Genomic DNA, 14,477 nt, shown 5'->3' on the forward strand with positions numbered 1-14,477 from the left:
CTCAAAGGGATCTACAAGATGATGGGTTCTGAATTCTTTTCCAATTCTGAAATTATGAGTTATCATTAGCTCCTTGATACTATTGATCATCATGAAGTAGTAACAGCCTTAAGCCTATTAAGTAACAAAGAAAAATTCACTTTGTTATAATTTTAAGGGAAATTTTGTCACAATTCCCTCATTCTTTCGTGTTTTTTTGATATTGAGACCCCAGTTTTTAATATAACGAAATCGAGACCCGCGTTTCAAATATTTGTAAATCGAGACCACTATTAGTATTTTCCGTCAGATAGATATATAAACAACATAAAAATACAATTATACCTTTCAAATAAAGGAATAACAATAAAATGGATAAATGCATTTTTTGTCCCTGTGGTTTGGAGTTTTGATAAATAGCTCATTAAATTTTATATAGTGATTAATCACTCCTCGGGGTAAGCAAACCAGAACAAATTAGTCATGGCCATTAGAAAAGTCAACAAAATCTGTTTATGTGCCATATCATCACGAATCAGGACAGCCAAACTACTCCCATTGCCATTGGGAGTGGTTCGGCCACCACCTTCAATTTTTTTTTTTTTTTTGGCCATTTAGGAGTGGTCAAACCACCCCGAATAGCCACGGGGGTGGTTCGCCCACCCTTAGATGCTCAAATGAGTGGTCAGACCACCCCCAAAGCCATGGGGTGGTTCAGTTACACCTCATTTAGTATCTTAATGAATTTTGTTAACTTTTATAGCGGCAGAAACCAATTTTTTTTTTTTGCTTACCTCGTGGAGTGATTAAATACTATTTAAAACTCAAAAAGATATTTGTTAAAACTCCAAATCACATGAATAAAAATTGCATTTATAACTTTAAAATTTATCTTTTTACACATAATATTAAACCTGGGCCAGAGGTTGAATCATGGAAGAGTGTAAAACAATTAAAATTGGGCTAGAAGCCCAAAACTGATCAAAGTTTTCAAACCATTTAAAAGTTTAAAATTAGGACAGAAAAGATAACAAAGTTAGGCCCAAATGCCCCAAACAAGTGGGCAAGGGCTCATAATCATTTTAAAACAAAAACAAAAACAAAAACAAAAGAATAGAGAAAAGAATTAATAGGCCCAAAACCCTCATTTCAGCCCAACCATTATGACATTACTAACCACCACCGTAACTGACATGGCAATGACCAATGGTGTGTTTGGTAAAGATTATTGAGTTGGTTTTTTTTTTTTTTAGTAGTAATAAGAAGTGATTGATATGATATAAAATATAAAGAATCATGAAAAATTGAAAAAAAAGAAAAAAAAAAAGAAAAAGAAAAAATATATATATATATTTATATATATTATAGTTAATTTATTTTATTTGAATAGCAATAAAAAATTATTGATGTGTTATAAAATGTAAAAAAAGTTAAAATTATGGCTGGCAAAACGGGTCACCTGACATGACCCGTTAAGACTTGCGACCCGTTTACCCTAGACCTGGACACGACCCCGTTTATGTTAACAGGTCGGGGCTCAAAACATGATATGAACACGATTATTTTACGGATCACCCGACACGACCCATGAACCCGTTTAACATAATGGGTTGGATCGGGTTGACATGACCCGTTTAGCTTAAAAACTTTTATTTTATTTTTAATTTATTGTTATTATTATTATTTGGTGGGGTGGGGTGGGGGTTTGTTGGTATTTAAATGAAATAATAATAATTTTAGCAAGGGCTATAATTCTGGGTTTCTGTTTATGCCACTTGGTTTGACGAAGTCAGCGAAGCTTATAGTTGAATTACACAAGAGGGATAAATTTTTATATTTTCAAACGAAATAATTTAGAAAAACGAACTTTAAGCCAAAGTGCTATTTTACTCAACCAACTAAGCATATAGTTGAATTATGCAAGGAGGGATAAAGTCTTCTTTTGTCGGTGGCAAATAATATTTTCTTCATCTTTTTTTTTTTAAAGGAAAAAAAAAAAAAAAAAAAAAAAAAAAAAAAAAAAAACCTTTTGATCCAAATTTCTGTTTCACTCAATACCTCCAATGAAACAGCAAGCATAAGCAAAATCCAGATATCGGTACAACATTGGAAAAAACATGATAACATATATTATCATAAGGCTTAGCTGCGGCTACATACATGTATATATGCATATACATTCTTTCAGAAAGCATACACACATACATAAGCAAGTACTGACACATAAAAATTAAACATTCAGCTAAAATATATTCCTAAAAAATGAAGAGAACCCATAAAGTAAAGTTTCAGGGTATTTCAAATTTCACACCAGAAAAGAGAGAGCAACAATAACAACAACAACAAGCCCCAGAAATAAGAGGTATTTATGATATTGGAAGAAGACCCAGAAACAAATAATGGGCAGTTATGAAATTGGAAGAAGACCCAGAGCAATAATTGAATATTACCAAATCCATTTGTTTATAGCATAAATGTATTGAAATTTCTTCACAAAAAATTTCCATTTGTTCACAAAAAATTTATGAAGAAATTTTAAACAAGCAAGCAAGCATCACAGATTATCGAATTATGATTTCATACCCACAATAATAAGGTTATAAAAATAAAAAATGGAAATCAACTAACATACCGGTAGACTCGGCAGTACCGGACGCAACATCGGCTGGAGAGAGAGAGAGAGAGCGGCAGAGAGACAGGGAGAGCAGAGACTTGAGAGAGAGAGCGTCGAACGCTGCGACTCGACGAAACTGAAGGAGAAGAGAAGGACGGCGGCGCGGAGCTGAAGAAGAAGAGAAGGGCAGCGGCGTTGCGACTTGGCGAGGCTGAAGGAGAAGAGAAGGGCGGCAGCGCGGCGACTCGACGTCATCGGCGAGGCTGAAGGAAAAATCCAAAAAGAAAAAGCTAGGGTTTTCTTTCATTTTTCTCACTTTTCCGATTTTGTTTGTTTTTTTACTGTTTTGAATTTTGATTCTTTAAGTTTTGAATCTCTTGTTTTCAACTTTTCATAAGTTTTCACTTTTCAGATAATTCCCATTTCCCCATTTCCCAATTTTCCTCCAAATTTTCCATTCGGCCCATTCAGCCATTCCGCCATTCTCCTTTTTTTAAAAAAATAAAATAAAAAAAATACTAATCGTGTATGGCGGGTGACCCGCGACCCGATCCACTAGACAAATATAAACAGGTCATAAACTGGTTGACCCGTTTATGACCAAAACCCGTTTAATGTAGACCCAAACTCGCTAATTTCGTGTCGTGTTCGTGTCGGGTTATTGGATTGTGTCAAAATTGCCGGCCCTAATTAAAATGTTATAAAGTTTTTTTTTTTTTTTTTTGAAAAAGTAAAACTAAAATAAGGGAATTGAGTGTTTGTTGCCAAACACTCCAGAAATCGTGTATCAGTGTAAAAAGTTGGTGACATTTCCGACATTACCGTTGGCAGAGCAAAAGACGAAAATACCCCTTTTGGTACTGTTTTATCTGAGTCCTGATCCTACCTTCATGAAAAATCTACGCCACTCAATATCATTTTTAATAATAATCATAAAATCATGTATCAAACGAAGGGGGTAAGGATAGGGTTTTGTCTCAAACTAAAATCACACACGCGTGTATATATATATATATATATATATATATATATATATATATATATATATATATATATAATTTAAATTTGAGTAATGGTAAACGTATAATATTTTTAAAACTTTTAATATGTAGCATATGATAGGAGCAAAAGTTATACGGTATAGTTTGGTTTGTGGATTGAATATTCCATTGATAAAGGAAATAGTTATTACTATAAATATAAGAGAGTAGAATGTAATAGTTATTTCTACTATTTAGTTTGGTGACAACATATATATTTTAATTGGAATTGAATAAAAATTACTAAAACACCCCACATGATTTATTTTTTTTTTAAAAATAATAACAATAATAAAAATAAAAACTCAAAAAGAAGAAGAAGAAGAAGAAGAAAACGTAAAAACTGATGGAGGGCTCAACCACCGAGACACTTGGAGGTGGCCTAGGCCACCCCAAATGCACATGGGGTGTGCGGCCACCCCTGGCTCCTTATGTGGCTGCCCACCACCCATCGACTAGCCACAATATCATGCAGGTTTCTTTTTTCTTTTTCTTTTTCTTTTTCTTTTTTTTTTAAAAAAAAAAAAAAGAGAGAAAATATAAAATAATGATTGACTTTTTGTTGAAAATGTAGTATATTTCTATAGGAATAGTTATTCCTTTCTATTTTTTAAGAAATAGGCAATCATCTTCAAGGCTGGCTAGATAAATTTTGAAGCTTAAGGCAACAAGTTTAAGTGATGTCATTTTCTTATATATTAACTATTAATTAAAGTAAATTTATTTTAATATTTATACTATTTTTTTTTAATATGTCAATTATAGCACTTTTTTCTATTTGTAAAATGTATTTTCAAACTTTATATTTTTATTTTTATATAACTTATGAGATATACAATGAATTATCACTTGATTCAAAGACATTAAATAAAAAGATTTAAAGAAAAATAAAGAGAAAAATGAAAATAAGTTATATAAAGATTGATTTATAATAGAACATAATGCGGGAAAAAATTGTTGGACATTTTTTTTTTTGAACAGATTTTGTATTCTATTATTGATATTGCAAATAGCCCAGAGGCTTACAAGTTGAAAATAAGGGATAAGACCCCCATTTTCTAAGCCAGAAGGATCTGACTTAGTAAGACAGCTGCCTAAGCAGAAATACAAATTTTACAAGAATGACATTTGAACTTCTCTTACATTAACGCTCACTCTCTAAAGAAAAAAGACTTGATCTAGCAATTTAGCCAACAAATATTTTCATAAAAATTTGACCAAAACACAAGCAGACTGTGACCGGAGAAATAAGAGAAAAACACAAGAACACTTTAGCAAAAAAACCACCCAAAACAAGTTGCCGGCAATGGAGGAGAGGACCAAGACATCGGGCAGCAGCGCGTGAAGGACACGAGTCGACACCGGTACCACCCAGACGGAGGTCCGACGCCATATAACCGGTTGCCACCGAGACCGGCCTGAAAAAAGAAGAGCGTGGCCCACACGCGCACCAAATAGCAGAGAGCTCCCAGGCGCGTGCATGGGCACCACGCGCCGATCTCCGGCAATCAACACGGTTGGATCTTGCGGCGGCAAGGGTGGAAGACGACGGAAAACGCGACTGGGTGACGCGTGTCAGTCAAAAGTCGATGAGGAAGTGTAGATCTGGCTTCCAAAATCAATGAAAAAAAAGGTGAAAAAACGGGTCAAAACATCCCACCGACGACAAGTTAGCTCGGCCACTCCCCCAAAGAAGACATCTTAAGATGAACGATCCTGCCAAAACGAAAAGAAAAAACAAAGGAAAACAAATAAACAAGCCACCATAGCCCAAAAAGGCTAAGGGAAGATCAACCTTCACCGGATCTAGCTGGGATGAACAATTGCTCCATAACCCTAGAGGTTGGGAGAATAAACTAACCCCACTGAACCAACTCAGGGGGAACAAAAAACACCCTGACTCATGAGGAGCCAGAGGGAAGTCACCACCGGGAGGGGAGGTGTGAAAGCTACCCCCTCCCGATGAAAACCATGCTCACAGGGGAGGGCTCTAGAAGAGAGGAAGAGAGGGGGAGGCGTGAAAGCAAAAATTGTTGGACATTGAAGCTTATTGATGGTGTAATTTTATTTATTATGCACAAAGCAAACAATGAGAATTTATATACTTTGAAAACTTTTTATATTTTTTTTAGGACAAAAATTAGCTACAAACCGGTTTAATAAATTGACAAGTGTCCTAAAACATGTGAGATGCACATATAACTTTTAATAGATTTTAACGGTGTTAACTTTCCTTCTTTTTTTTTGTTTTTTTTTTTGTTTTTTTTTTTTAAAAAAAACTTTATTATTTTAACCTAATATTTCTCTCAAATAAACTTAATCTTTAATTCTTCTAACTCACTTTTTCTTCATTTTTTTTTTCCTTTTCTTCTAACCCTTCCTCTTCCTCTTCGTTTTTTTTTTTTTTTTTTTCCTAACCTCCTTCTTATACTCATGAGCATATATAAAAGAACCATCAAGTACATGATGACATGATGTAAATTTTACTGTAGTTACAATTAAGAAACAAAATGAAAACTTTTCTGTTATACAAAATATTTTCTAAGAAGCAAACACGGAAAAAAACTGGGAAGAAAAAGAAAAGGAAAAAAATTGTTCTGTTTAGGACAAAAAAAAAAAAAAAAAAAAAAAAAAAAAAACCTGCTGGACTGTCCTAACTGGAAAAAAAGTAAAATAAAATAAAATAAAATCTCTCACAAATAAACCTGCTCACCAGAAGAAAGCCAAACACATGAAAAAAAAAAAAAGAAAAAAAAGAACGAACCTGCTGAAAATAAAATTTAAAAAAAAACCTTGAAAAGAAGAGGGACAAAAATTAGCTTACAAAAAGGGAATACTCATAAACATAAAAGAACCATCAAATAAACTTGCTGTTAAAGAATGTCACTATCCTGGTGTGAAGAAAAAACTTGGAAAAAAAGAAAAAAAAATCTCTCACAACTAAACTCTTACTCAACTCTTACTCATCACTTGAAAGCCAATTAATTGGAAATAGAACATGAAAAAAACAAAAACAAAGAAGAAGGGTTAGAAGAAAGAAAAACATAGGAAAAAATAAAAAAGAAGGGGGTTAGAAGAATTAAATGACAGGTTTATTTGAGAAATAAATTACGTTAAAAGAAGAAATGTTTTTTTTTTTTTTTTTTTTTTTTAATAAAAAAAAAACAAAACAAATGGGAAGTTAACACTGTACCGTTAAATTCTATTAAAAGTCACATGTTTTATGACACTTGTCAACTTATTAAACCGGTTTATAGCTAATTTTTGTCATTTTTCTAAACATTCAATTCAAATAAACGTTGGAAAAAACATTATGCACGTTGAACTAATTTCATGAATGTAAAAATAAGGCTTTTAAAAAGAGTAAATAAGTTGGACTTTTCAAGAATTTATGAACTTTTATTATTATTATTATTATTATTATTTTGAATATGAATAATGAAACTTTCAATTTAGAATTTCTTTTACTATGATTGAGGGGGACAAAGATCATCTCGAGTTCAAATGAACTAGAAAAGGGCTAGTTAGTATAACAATCAAGGCAAAATGGTCATTTTATATATATATTTTTTATAATTTTGCCATTTTATTTAAATTAACCAGAGCTTCTCAAATTTAAATGAATTAGAGAGGATCCAAATGCGTTTGAGAACCTTAATTAAAAACTATTTATTAAATCGTTTTGTATCATAGTCTTAAATTTTGTTTTAGAAATAACTTATATTGTACAATTACTAAGTATGGCATTAATTAAAGAGTATTTTATTAATTTTTTATCATATTATAGCCTTAAAATATATATTTTTTTGTATTAACTTTTATAAAAAAAAAAAATATTTATTATATAATTATCAATTAGAGACCTTATTCAATTAAGAGCCTTAAATCGCCTAAGGCTCCGACCACCGTGCATACCTCTTGGAAATAGTTATTCCAACTATTCTTAATAAATAGACCGTACTCTGTCTCTACCAAATAAATGGATTCCTTACACGAACCAAACGAAAGTCTAATTATGGTTTGAAACTGTCAACTGAAATAGCAAGCCGTCCGTTCTCTCTCTCTCAAAAAAAGAAAAAAAAAGAGACCGCCAATTTCCAAAGTATGGGCGGGAAAATTACAAATGAGAAATCATATTGGAAGAATAAAAGCCCTCCATTGTTCTCTGTGCTCAGTAATTGCATGGTTCTTGACTTATTACTGTGCTAACGCACAGCTTCAACAATGCCTCCGAGGAAAAAGCCCAACTCTTCTTCTTCCTCCTCCTCATCGTCCAAGAAATCCAACCCAACCAATCAACCCCAGCCCTCCAAGTTTGGCATCCAACATTTCTTCCAACGCCACACCCAGAACGGCGAGAACGTCCTCTTAGCCTCTCGGAACCCCAAGCCCTCCTCCCCTTCCAACGCCGCCGTTTCGACCTCGCATAACCCTGCCACCGATGCTCCGAGTTCAGCGCCAGAGAAATCGGGTTTGCCTGTTCGAAACCCGATAAATTATCCCGAAAATGCACCGGATTTGCAGAAACCCGACGCGACACATGCGGTTTCGGCGTCTCGGGACCCTAAAAGCTGGTCGGGTTCGCAGGCGAATGATCCGAATAGTGCCTCGCAGAATATGCCGACGGATAATATCGTGGTGATGGATGTTAGTTCTGATGAGGAGGACCTGTCGGAGGGTTCGCAGGTAAATGATCCGAATAGTGGGTCGCTGACTACGCCGACGGATAATATCGCGGTGATGGATGTTAGTTCTGATGAGAGCCTGTCGGAGGGTTCGCAGGCAAATGATCCGAATAGTGGGTCGCAGAATACGCCGACGGATAATATGGCGGTGATGGACGTTAGTTCTGATGAGAGCCTGTCGGAGGTACCGCCAGAGCCCAGAGGTTTCCAAGTCCGTGCCTCTCAAGCGCTTCAAGTTCTCGCCTATAACGGTAAATTTACATCGGAAACTTCGTTGTAGTTCAGCTTAAAGTGTACTAGTAGTGTTAATGATTACATTTTTTGAATTATGCTCATCGTGTGTTTGTAGTATTTATAGCTTAATTTTTTTTTTAAAATTAAATGGTTAAGATTTTGTCAAATCACTATTTACCCAATGCAATAAATTAAGTAAAAATTAAGAATGTGATTATGACATGAACTAGTAATTGATACGTAGTTACTACCAAAAAAAAAAAAAAAAAAAAAAAGATTTTTGAAATGGCTATAGTAATCTGTGTTTTTTTTAAAGTCTACTTAATTTTAAATAAGTATATCAAAATTTGAATAATTAGTGACATGGCAAAATTTAACACGTAAATAATTTATTTACGTGTCAATTTTTGATTTGTGACATGTTTGTTCGACATGTCACAAATTTTTGCTAGGGGGCATGCTGCACGGGACATTTCACTTGTCCCGCGTGTCATACCCCCTTGGGCCATAACTCCTCTCCTCTCACTCTACTCTCTTTCTCTCTCTCTCTATCTCTCCTTACAATACTGCCGCCGCCCGGCTTACCCAAAAATTACTATTTGAGACGTTATTTAATTGGAGGCGTTAGGCAATTGCCTAATTTGCCTAGTCTATCAGCCGGCCATGCCTATGAGATTACTGCTTTAAGCCCTATGAAGTCAATAGAAAAATGAAAAAAAAAAAAAAAAAAATGTCCCATGAAGTGTGCATCTCGTTTACTAAAAAGAAACTTTGAGATAGATTTGAAAAACAAAAAGCCATTGCTTTTTCAAAGACAGTTCCTGTGGGCAAAATGATTCAACAGTTATTATCATTATTTTTCTATGTAAAGGTAACTACGGGTATTATCATCTCAATTTGTAAGAAAATTATATTAAAAACTGTAACACGTCAAACGTTATCTGTACATTAATGTTATTGTTGAAGCTGCTGATTCTGTACTAACAAAAAATAAAACTAACTAATATGGCTGGAATCAGAAACTTCTTGCGAATGGATCATTTATTTTCATTTAGTTTGGAGAATTCAGTTGGTGATTAGTACTCAGTTTAGGACTTGTCAGTTGTCATTGGGTTCTGCTTGTTTTACTGATGTTGCATGAGGTTGATTTGTTTATGAGGATAGTATTGACAGGAAATTAATGTTTATTTGTTGAGTAAATGATATTTCTAGCTTTCATGCATATGAAATTTCTATGATTTCTCTAGTGAATCTCTGAAGTGCTTGCTTGTTTGATTATCCCTGCTGATAATTTAAAATTTTAAAATCTTTTTAATCTCAACAAACCATTTAGCCGAGACCGAAGATAATATAAGTAGGCATTTGTAATTCTAAAAAACATGATGTTTGAATTTGTTAGGTCTTGATAGATTTTGTAACCCATAGTCACATTATTAACATTCCTAGCTCACGTGCATAATCTATATTAAGCACATAAATCAAATAAATAACGTGAAACGGAAACATATCTCGTACAGGCTAAATTACAATGATGCTAGGCTATTAGCGCACCTAATAGTCACATACTTTTTTAATTGAATTCCTAAGTCCATACTACTTGCAAAACAATTTTTTTTTTTTTTTTTTTCAATTCTTCTGTCACTGCCTAGCCTGGGCTATAGTAACCCGTCTGTCTTAAGTTAGGGAAATGATAAAAAAACAACAATTACACAATTCTTCCACAACTATCACTCACGTGGGGTGAGCCCATGTGGTGGTAGACCCCACCCCATGCGAGTGATTGTTGTATACAATTTGTGCATTTGGTAAATGATATATATCTCATTGTCAAATATGTGAGTCATTCATATATGGTGGTGCATATTTCATCCATTAATGTATACACAATTAATTAATTTGGGGGTGTGATGTATTTCACAGATTACAATGAGTTATAGGGAAAAATCTAGAGCACAGAGGACCCCACGCGAGTATAGGCTGCCTACGGCACAGGGGTTGGGATCTAGTGACCTTGAGCACACGAAGGAAGGGCAGACCCCTGTACGCCCTGGAGCATATGGTCATACAAGCTTGACCCAGTTGGGGTACGAGTATCAACCTGCATCGTACGACACAGATGCTTCATTTCATCTGTCACATATGCCGTCGACGATGAAGGAGGTAGGGGTGTGTTCCCCTAGTCATGTGGCGCGGCTATTCCCCCATAGCAGCTCGGGTGCAGACGACAGTGAGACACAGCCTCTGGACAATAGCCAGACACAGGCTCCGGACGACCTGCATGGGGGGGCAGGTGACACGCATGATGTGCAGCCCGAGGACCCTGCTACACAGGTCTTGCGCCCTGACCAGATTCGGACAATAAGTAAGTATATATTTTTTTAAAAAAATAACAATATTTACGTATATATGTTTTGTAGTTAATATTCAATTCGAAATAATTAACATCAGTAATTATTAATGTGTTAGGTATCAATCTAGATGGAAGCACTTGTTTCGAAGTGTTAACCATTGCAGACCTGCACAATAATTGGGGGATCCCCTCGGGGAAAAGGGTTGTATTGGAGTATAATGCAGCGTCTCAACCTGTAGGACTTAGCGCTAATAAATTTAGACGGCAGACCGGTAAGCTAATAAGGAGTGGGGCCTATGTGCATATACGGGACGCTTGGGCGCATGTAAAGAATAGTATGAAGGAGGATGTATGGAATGCCCTCATGGTATGTTTAAACTAGATGTTATATGAAACGTTCGTAACATATTGTTAATATATATAACGTATTGTTAATAATTGTGTATACACACACACACACACACATGACATTTTTTTGTTTAGTTTTTTAAATTTAACAACTTTTAACTTGTGCAGGTAGACTTCTACATCCCGCCAACATATGATTTAGCTGCCGTAAAGCGGGATGCATTTCGGGACATGGGAGAAAAGCTCAAGAGTTGGAGATACAAATTAAAAAAACAGCTTAACATTCAGTCAGACGATACTCCCGAGATGGTACGGGCAAGAGTGGGGGAAGCAAACCTCTCTAAGTACGACCCCGAAGACTTGGAAGCGTTGTTGGATAAATGGTGTGACAGGGCCAATCAGGTAGGTCATGAGTTATATTACTATTTTGTGTAGTTTCATTAATTTCATGTAATTGTGTTAGTACTAAAATATTAAGAATGTTAATTGTGTAGGAGTATGCTGCTCATATGAAGGCATTGCGAGCATTGAACAATACTCCCCATTGCGCCGGGTCCAAAAGCTTTGCGAGGTTGACACACGAGGAGGTATGTGTGTAATTTACCCTATTCATATAGATGTAAACATTTGAATATATATAAACATGTGTTATTGTTTTATTTTTTTCGGCAGACTATCACCAATGGCACTCCTCCTACACGAGCACAGACATACATAAAATCACATAAGAAGAAGGATGGAAGCTATCCTAATGATGTAATAAAGGAGAGATGTGTATGCTACTCACCTTTCATATTTTGTTTTACTTATATGTGTGATAAATTCTTTACGATTAATACTTATTTGACACACCAACATTTAATACAACATACAGGAGAGAATGACAGAGCTAATACCAACTGACCTTGCCGCATTGTCGAGCGTGACACAAGGGACGGTACGTTGGGCACCAAACGACGCGTATGCCCAGGCGCACGACAATAAGCCCGAGTATGCTGGCAGGGTTCGGCAGGTTGGGCCGAATGTTTTGCCTGTGCGGGGAACCATACACTCATACTATATACCCTCACAGGCACGATCACAAAGCTCGAGGCATTCCACCATCTCTCAAGAAGTTCTTGACCGAGCACTCAAGGCTGAACGGGCACGACACAAGGCAGAGATGGATGCAGTGTTGGCGTCACAGGCACAGATGGTGACGCGATATGAGGCCCGTTTTTGCCAGCTTGAGGAAATGATGCGCCAGTCGATATCCGTGCCCGAGGTCACTCAGCATACCACAACGCCGAACAGAGCTTTCATACCATGTTTGAATGTGAGATCATCTGTCGGTAGTGGATCAGGTAATAATTAATGATTTGGACCATAGGATTGAAATGCTCATCTATAGGTTAATGCATTATTATAAGTTACACTAGGTAAATTGTTGTTACTATGTGCCACTTTTGGATGCCGTATAAATATATGTTCTCTGTGTGTGTGTGTGACATTCTAGATGTATATGATTCATCATCTATATAGAACATGCATAGAAGGGCCAAACCTTCAAATCCTCCTAAATTTTGATATGTCACAGGATACTTCAGATTCATAACACTTCAGCTGCTTTCTTGAAATGGTCAGATTCCTCTTACAGATCTTGTGCAAATACATTTAGTTTCCAGTATTTCCCATGTTCCTTCAAGATCTTCTTCTCCTATTCCTTTTCAATATTTGCTATACTGTTGCAATGAAAATTAAGGCAATGATTTTCTAATGGTTGTCATTGGAGCTGTCAGTTGCTTCCCATCGTAACGTGGCTACCACCTACTAAGATTGATTTATGCAGTTCAGTCCCTCATATGAGGCATCAAGCTTATAGTGTTAATGGTTTACAGAAATTGGATGTGGATATCAAAATATGCCTGTGATTAGGATGATTCTTACATGTTTTTGGTATTGTCTTATGGTTATTGTAGGATGATTCTTACATGTTGTCGTGATTCTCATTTGCAAATGATGATCAGGGTGAGGGTGAAACAGGAGATGTCAAGAAAATCCATCAATCTTGGTTGCAAACATGAGATGTTTTGCCTTTTGTACTCTGTAATGTTGAAGGATACAATGTTACAATCAACATCTTCCTGTGTAAGTGAGAAACAAATGCTGAATTTTGAAAAATGAAATGTATAGATAAATATGTTACTAAATTGTAATCTTTGTCATTGCATCTTTCATATCCGTGTACTTCCATCTTCACCTAAACCATGAGAGTAGGATCTTTTACTGCAGATCAAAAGAAATATAAGATCATCAAATGAAAATGTAAGAGAATGAATACAAATGCTTGACTTTCCCCTTCTCTGAGCTGTCTTAATTTCTTGCTCAGATTATGTCATGGTGGTTATAATTAATGTGTAAGTTCTGTTTACAAAGAGAAAATTAAATTATTTTATGCTCTGTTCTTTTAAAAATGTATTTATATTCATTTTCTGTGCATATTGAATGTTTTGCAGCATCAAATAGAGCTTTTGAGAATCTTCATTTTCTGTGTATATACAAATCCTAATCCATGTTATGCACTTTGCAGCACAATGTTTTTAGCTTCCTATTTAAAATAGAATGGAAATAGATTTAAAATTCCTGCAAACTCGCTCGGGCAAGGGTTCAGTTTCATAAATTAAAATGATCTATTTTTTATATCATTAACTCAATAGTGGTACGTTTGTGAATAAAATAATGGCTAAATACTTTTTTGCCGCATGGGTTTTAACAACTTTATTTTCCTTCCTTAGGTTTCACTTTTGATCACATGTGGTACTTTGCTTATGGGTATATACCTAAATAGTACTTCCGTCCATCTGCCATTAAAAAAACTAAAGAAATTTTACGTCAAACCAATCAAAACTTAACACGTATTATATACTTTATTAAAATAATAATAATAATAATAAGAGAAAAGTACACATAACTCTTTCAAATTATCACTTTATTGTTAATGTTCTCTCAAACTCTCAATTGTGTCAATGTTTTCTTAATGACAAAAATACTTTTCATAAAATTATTAATTTTTATTAAAAAAAAACTAAGAAATTATTTTAAAAAATCTAAAATAACAAAAAGTTATAAAAAAGCAAAAAATAAAAATTGGGTTTTCAATTTTTTATTTATTTATTTTTATAATTTTCAGTTATTTTTTAAATTTTCTTCTTTTTTTTAAAAATTTTTTTTTTCCCTGAATTAATAAG

The 14,477-nt window shown here is 34.8% G+C and overlaps 2 protein-coding genes across 3 annotated transcripts; both read left to right on the forward strand.

Annotated features, from left to right (window-relative positions):
- Positions 1–7,682: 7,682 nt before the first annotated feature.
- On the forward strand, positions 7,683–13,596 carry LOC133878802 (uncharacterized). 2 transcript variants are annotated; one of them, XM_062317340.1, is made up of 8 exons: positions 7,683–8,569; positions 10,473–10,914; positions 11,019–11,269; positions 11,419–11,652; positions 11,745–11,837; positions 11,923–12,024; positions 12,125–12,593; positions 13,209–13,596. In XM_062317340.1, the coding sequence occupies exons 1-8, from the start codon at positions 8,486–8,488 to the stop codon at positions 13,211–13,213; spliced, it is 1,680 nt and encodes a 559-aa protein (XP_062173324.1). In that variant the 5' UTR covers positions 7,683–8,485; the 3' UTR covers positions 13,214–13,596. The 2 variants fall into 2 exon arrangements, with proteins under 2 accessions (XP_062173324.1, XP_062173325.1); XM_062317341.1 differs by having other exon boundaries at positions 13,257–13,596.
- LOC133879217 (early nodulin-like protein 1) lies at positions 7,858–8,486 on the forward strand. The gene is made up of 2 exons (XM_062317748.1): positions 7,858–8,415; positions 8,481–8,486. The coding sequence occupies exons 1-2, from the start codon at positions 7,858–7,860 to the stop codon at positions 8,484–8,486; spliced, it is 564 nt and encodes a 187-aa protein (XP_062173732.1).
- Positions 13,597–14,477: the final 881 nt, after the last annotated feature.

The sequence above is a fragment of the Alnus glutinosa genome, chromosome 10 (genome assembly GCF_958979055.1).
Source record: "Alnus glutinosa chromosome 10, dhAlnGlut1.1, whole genome shotgun sequence".
Lineage (NCBI taxonomy): Eukaryota > Viridiplantae > Streptophyta > Magnoliopsida > Fagales > Betulaceae > Alnus > Alnus glutinosa.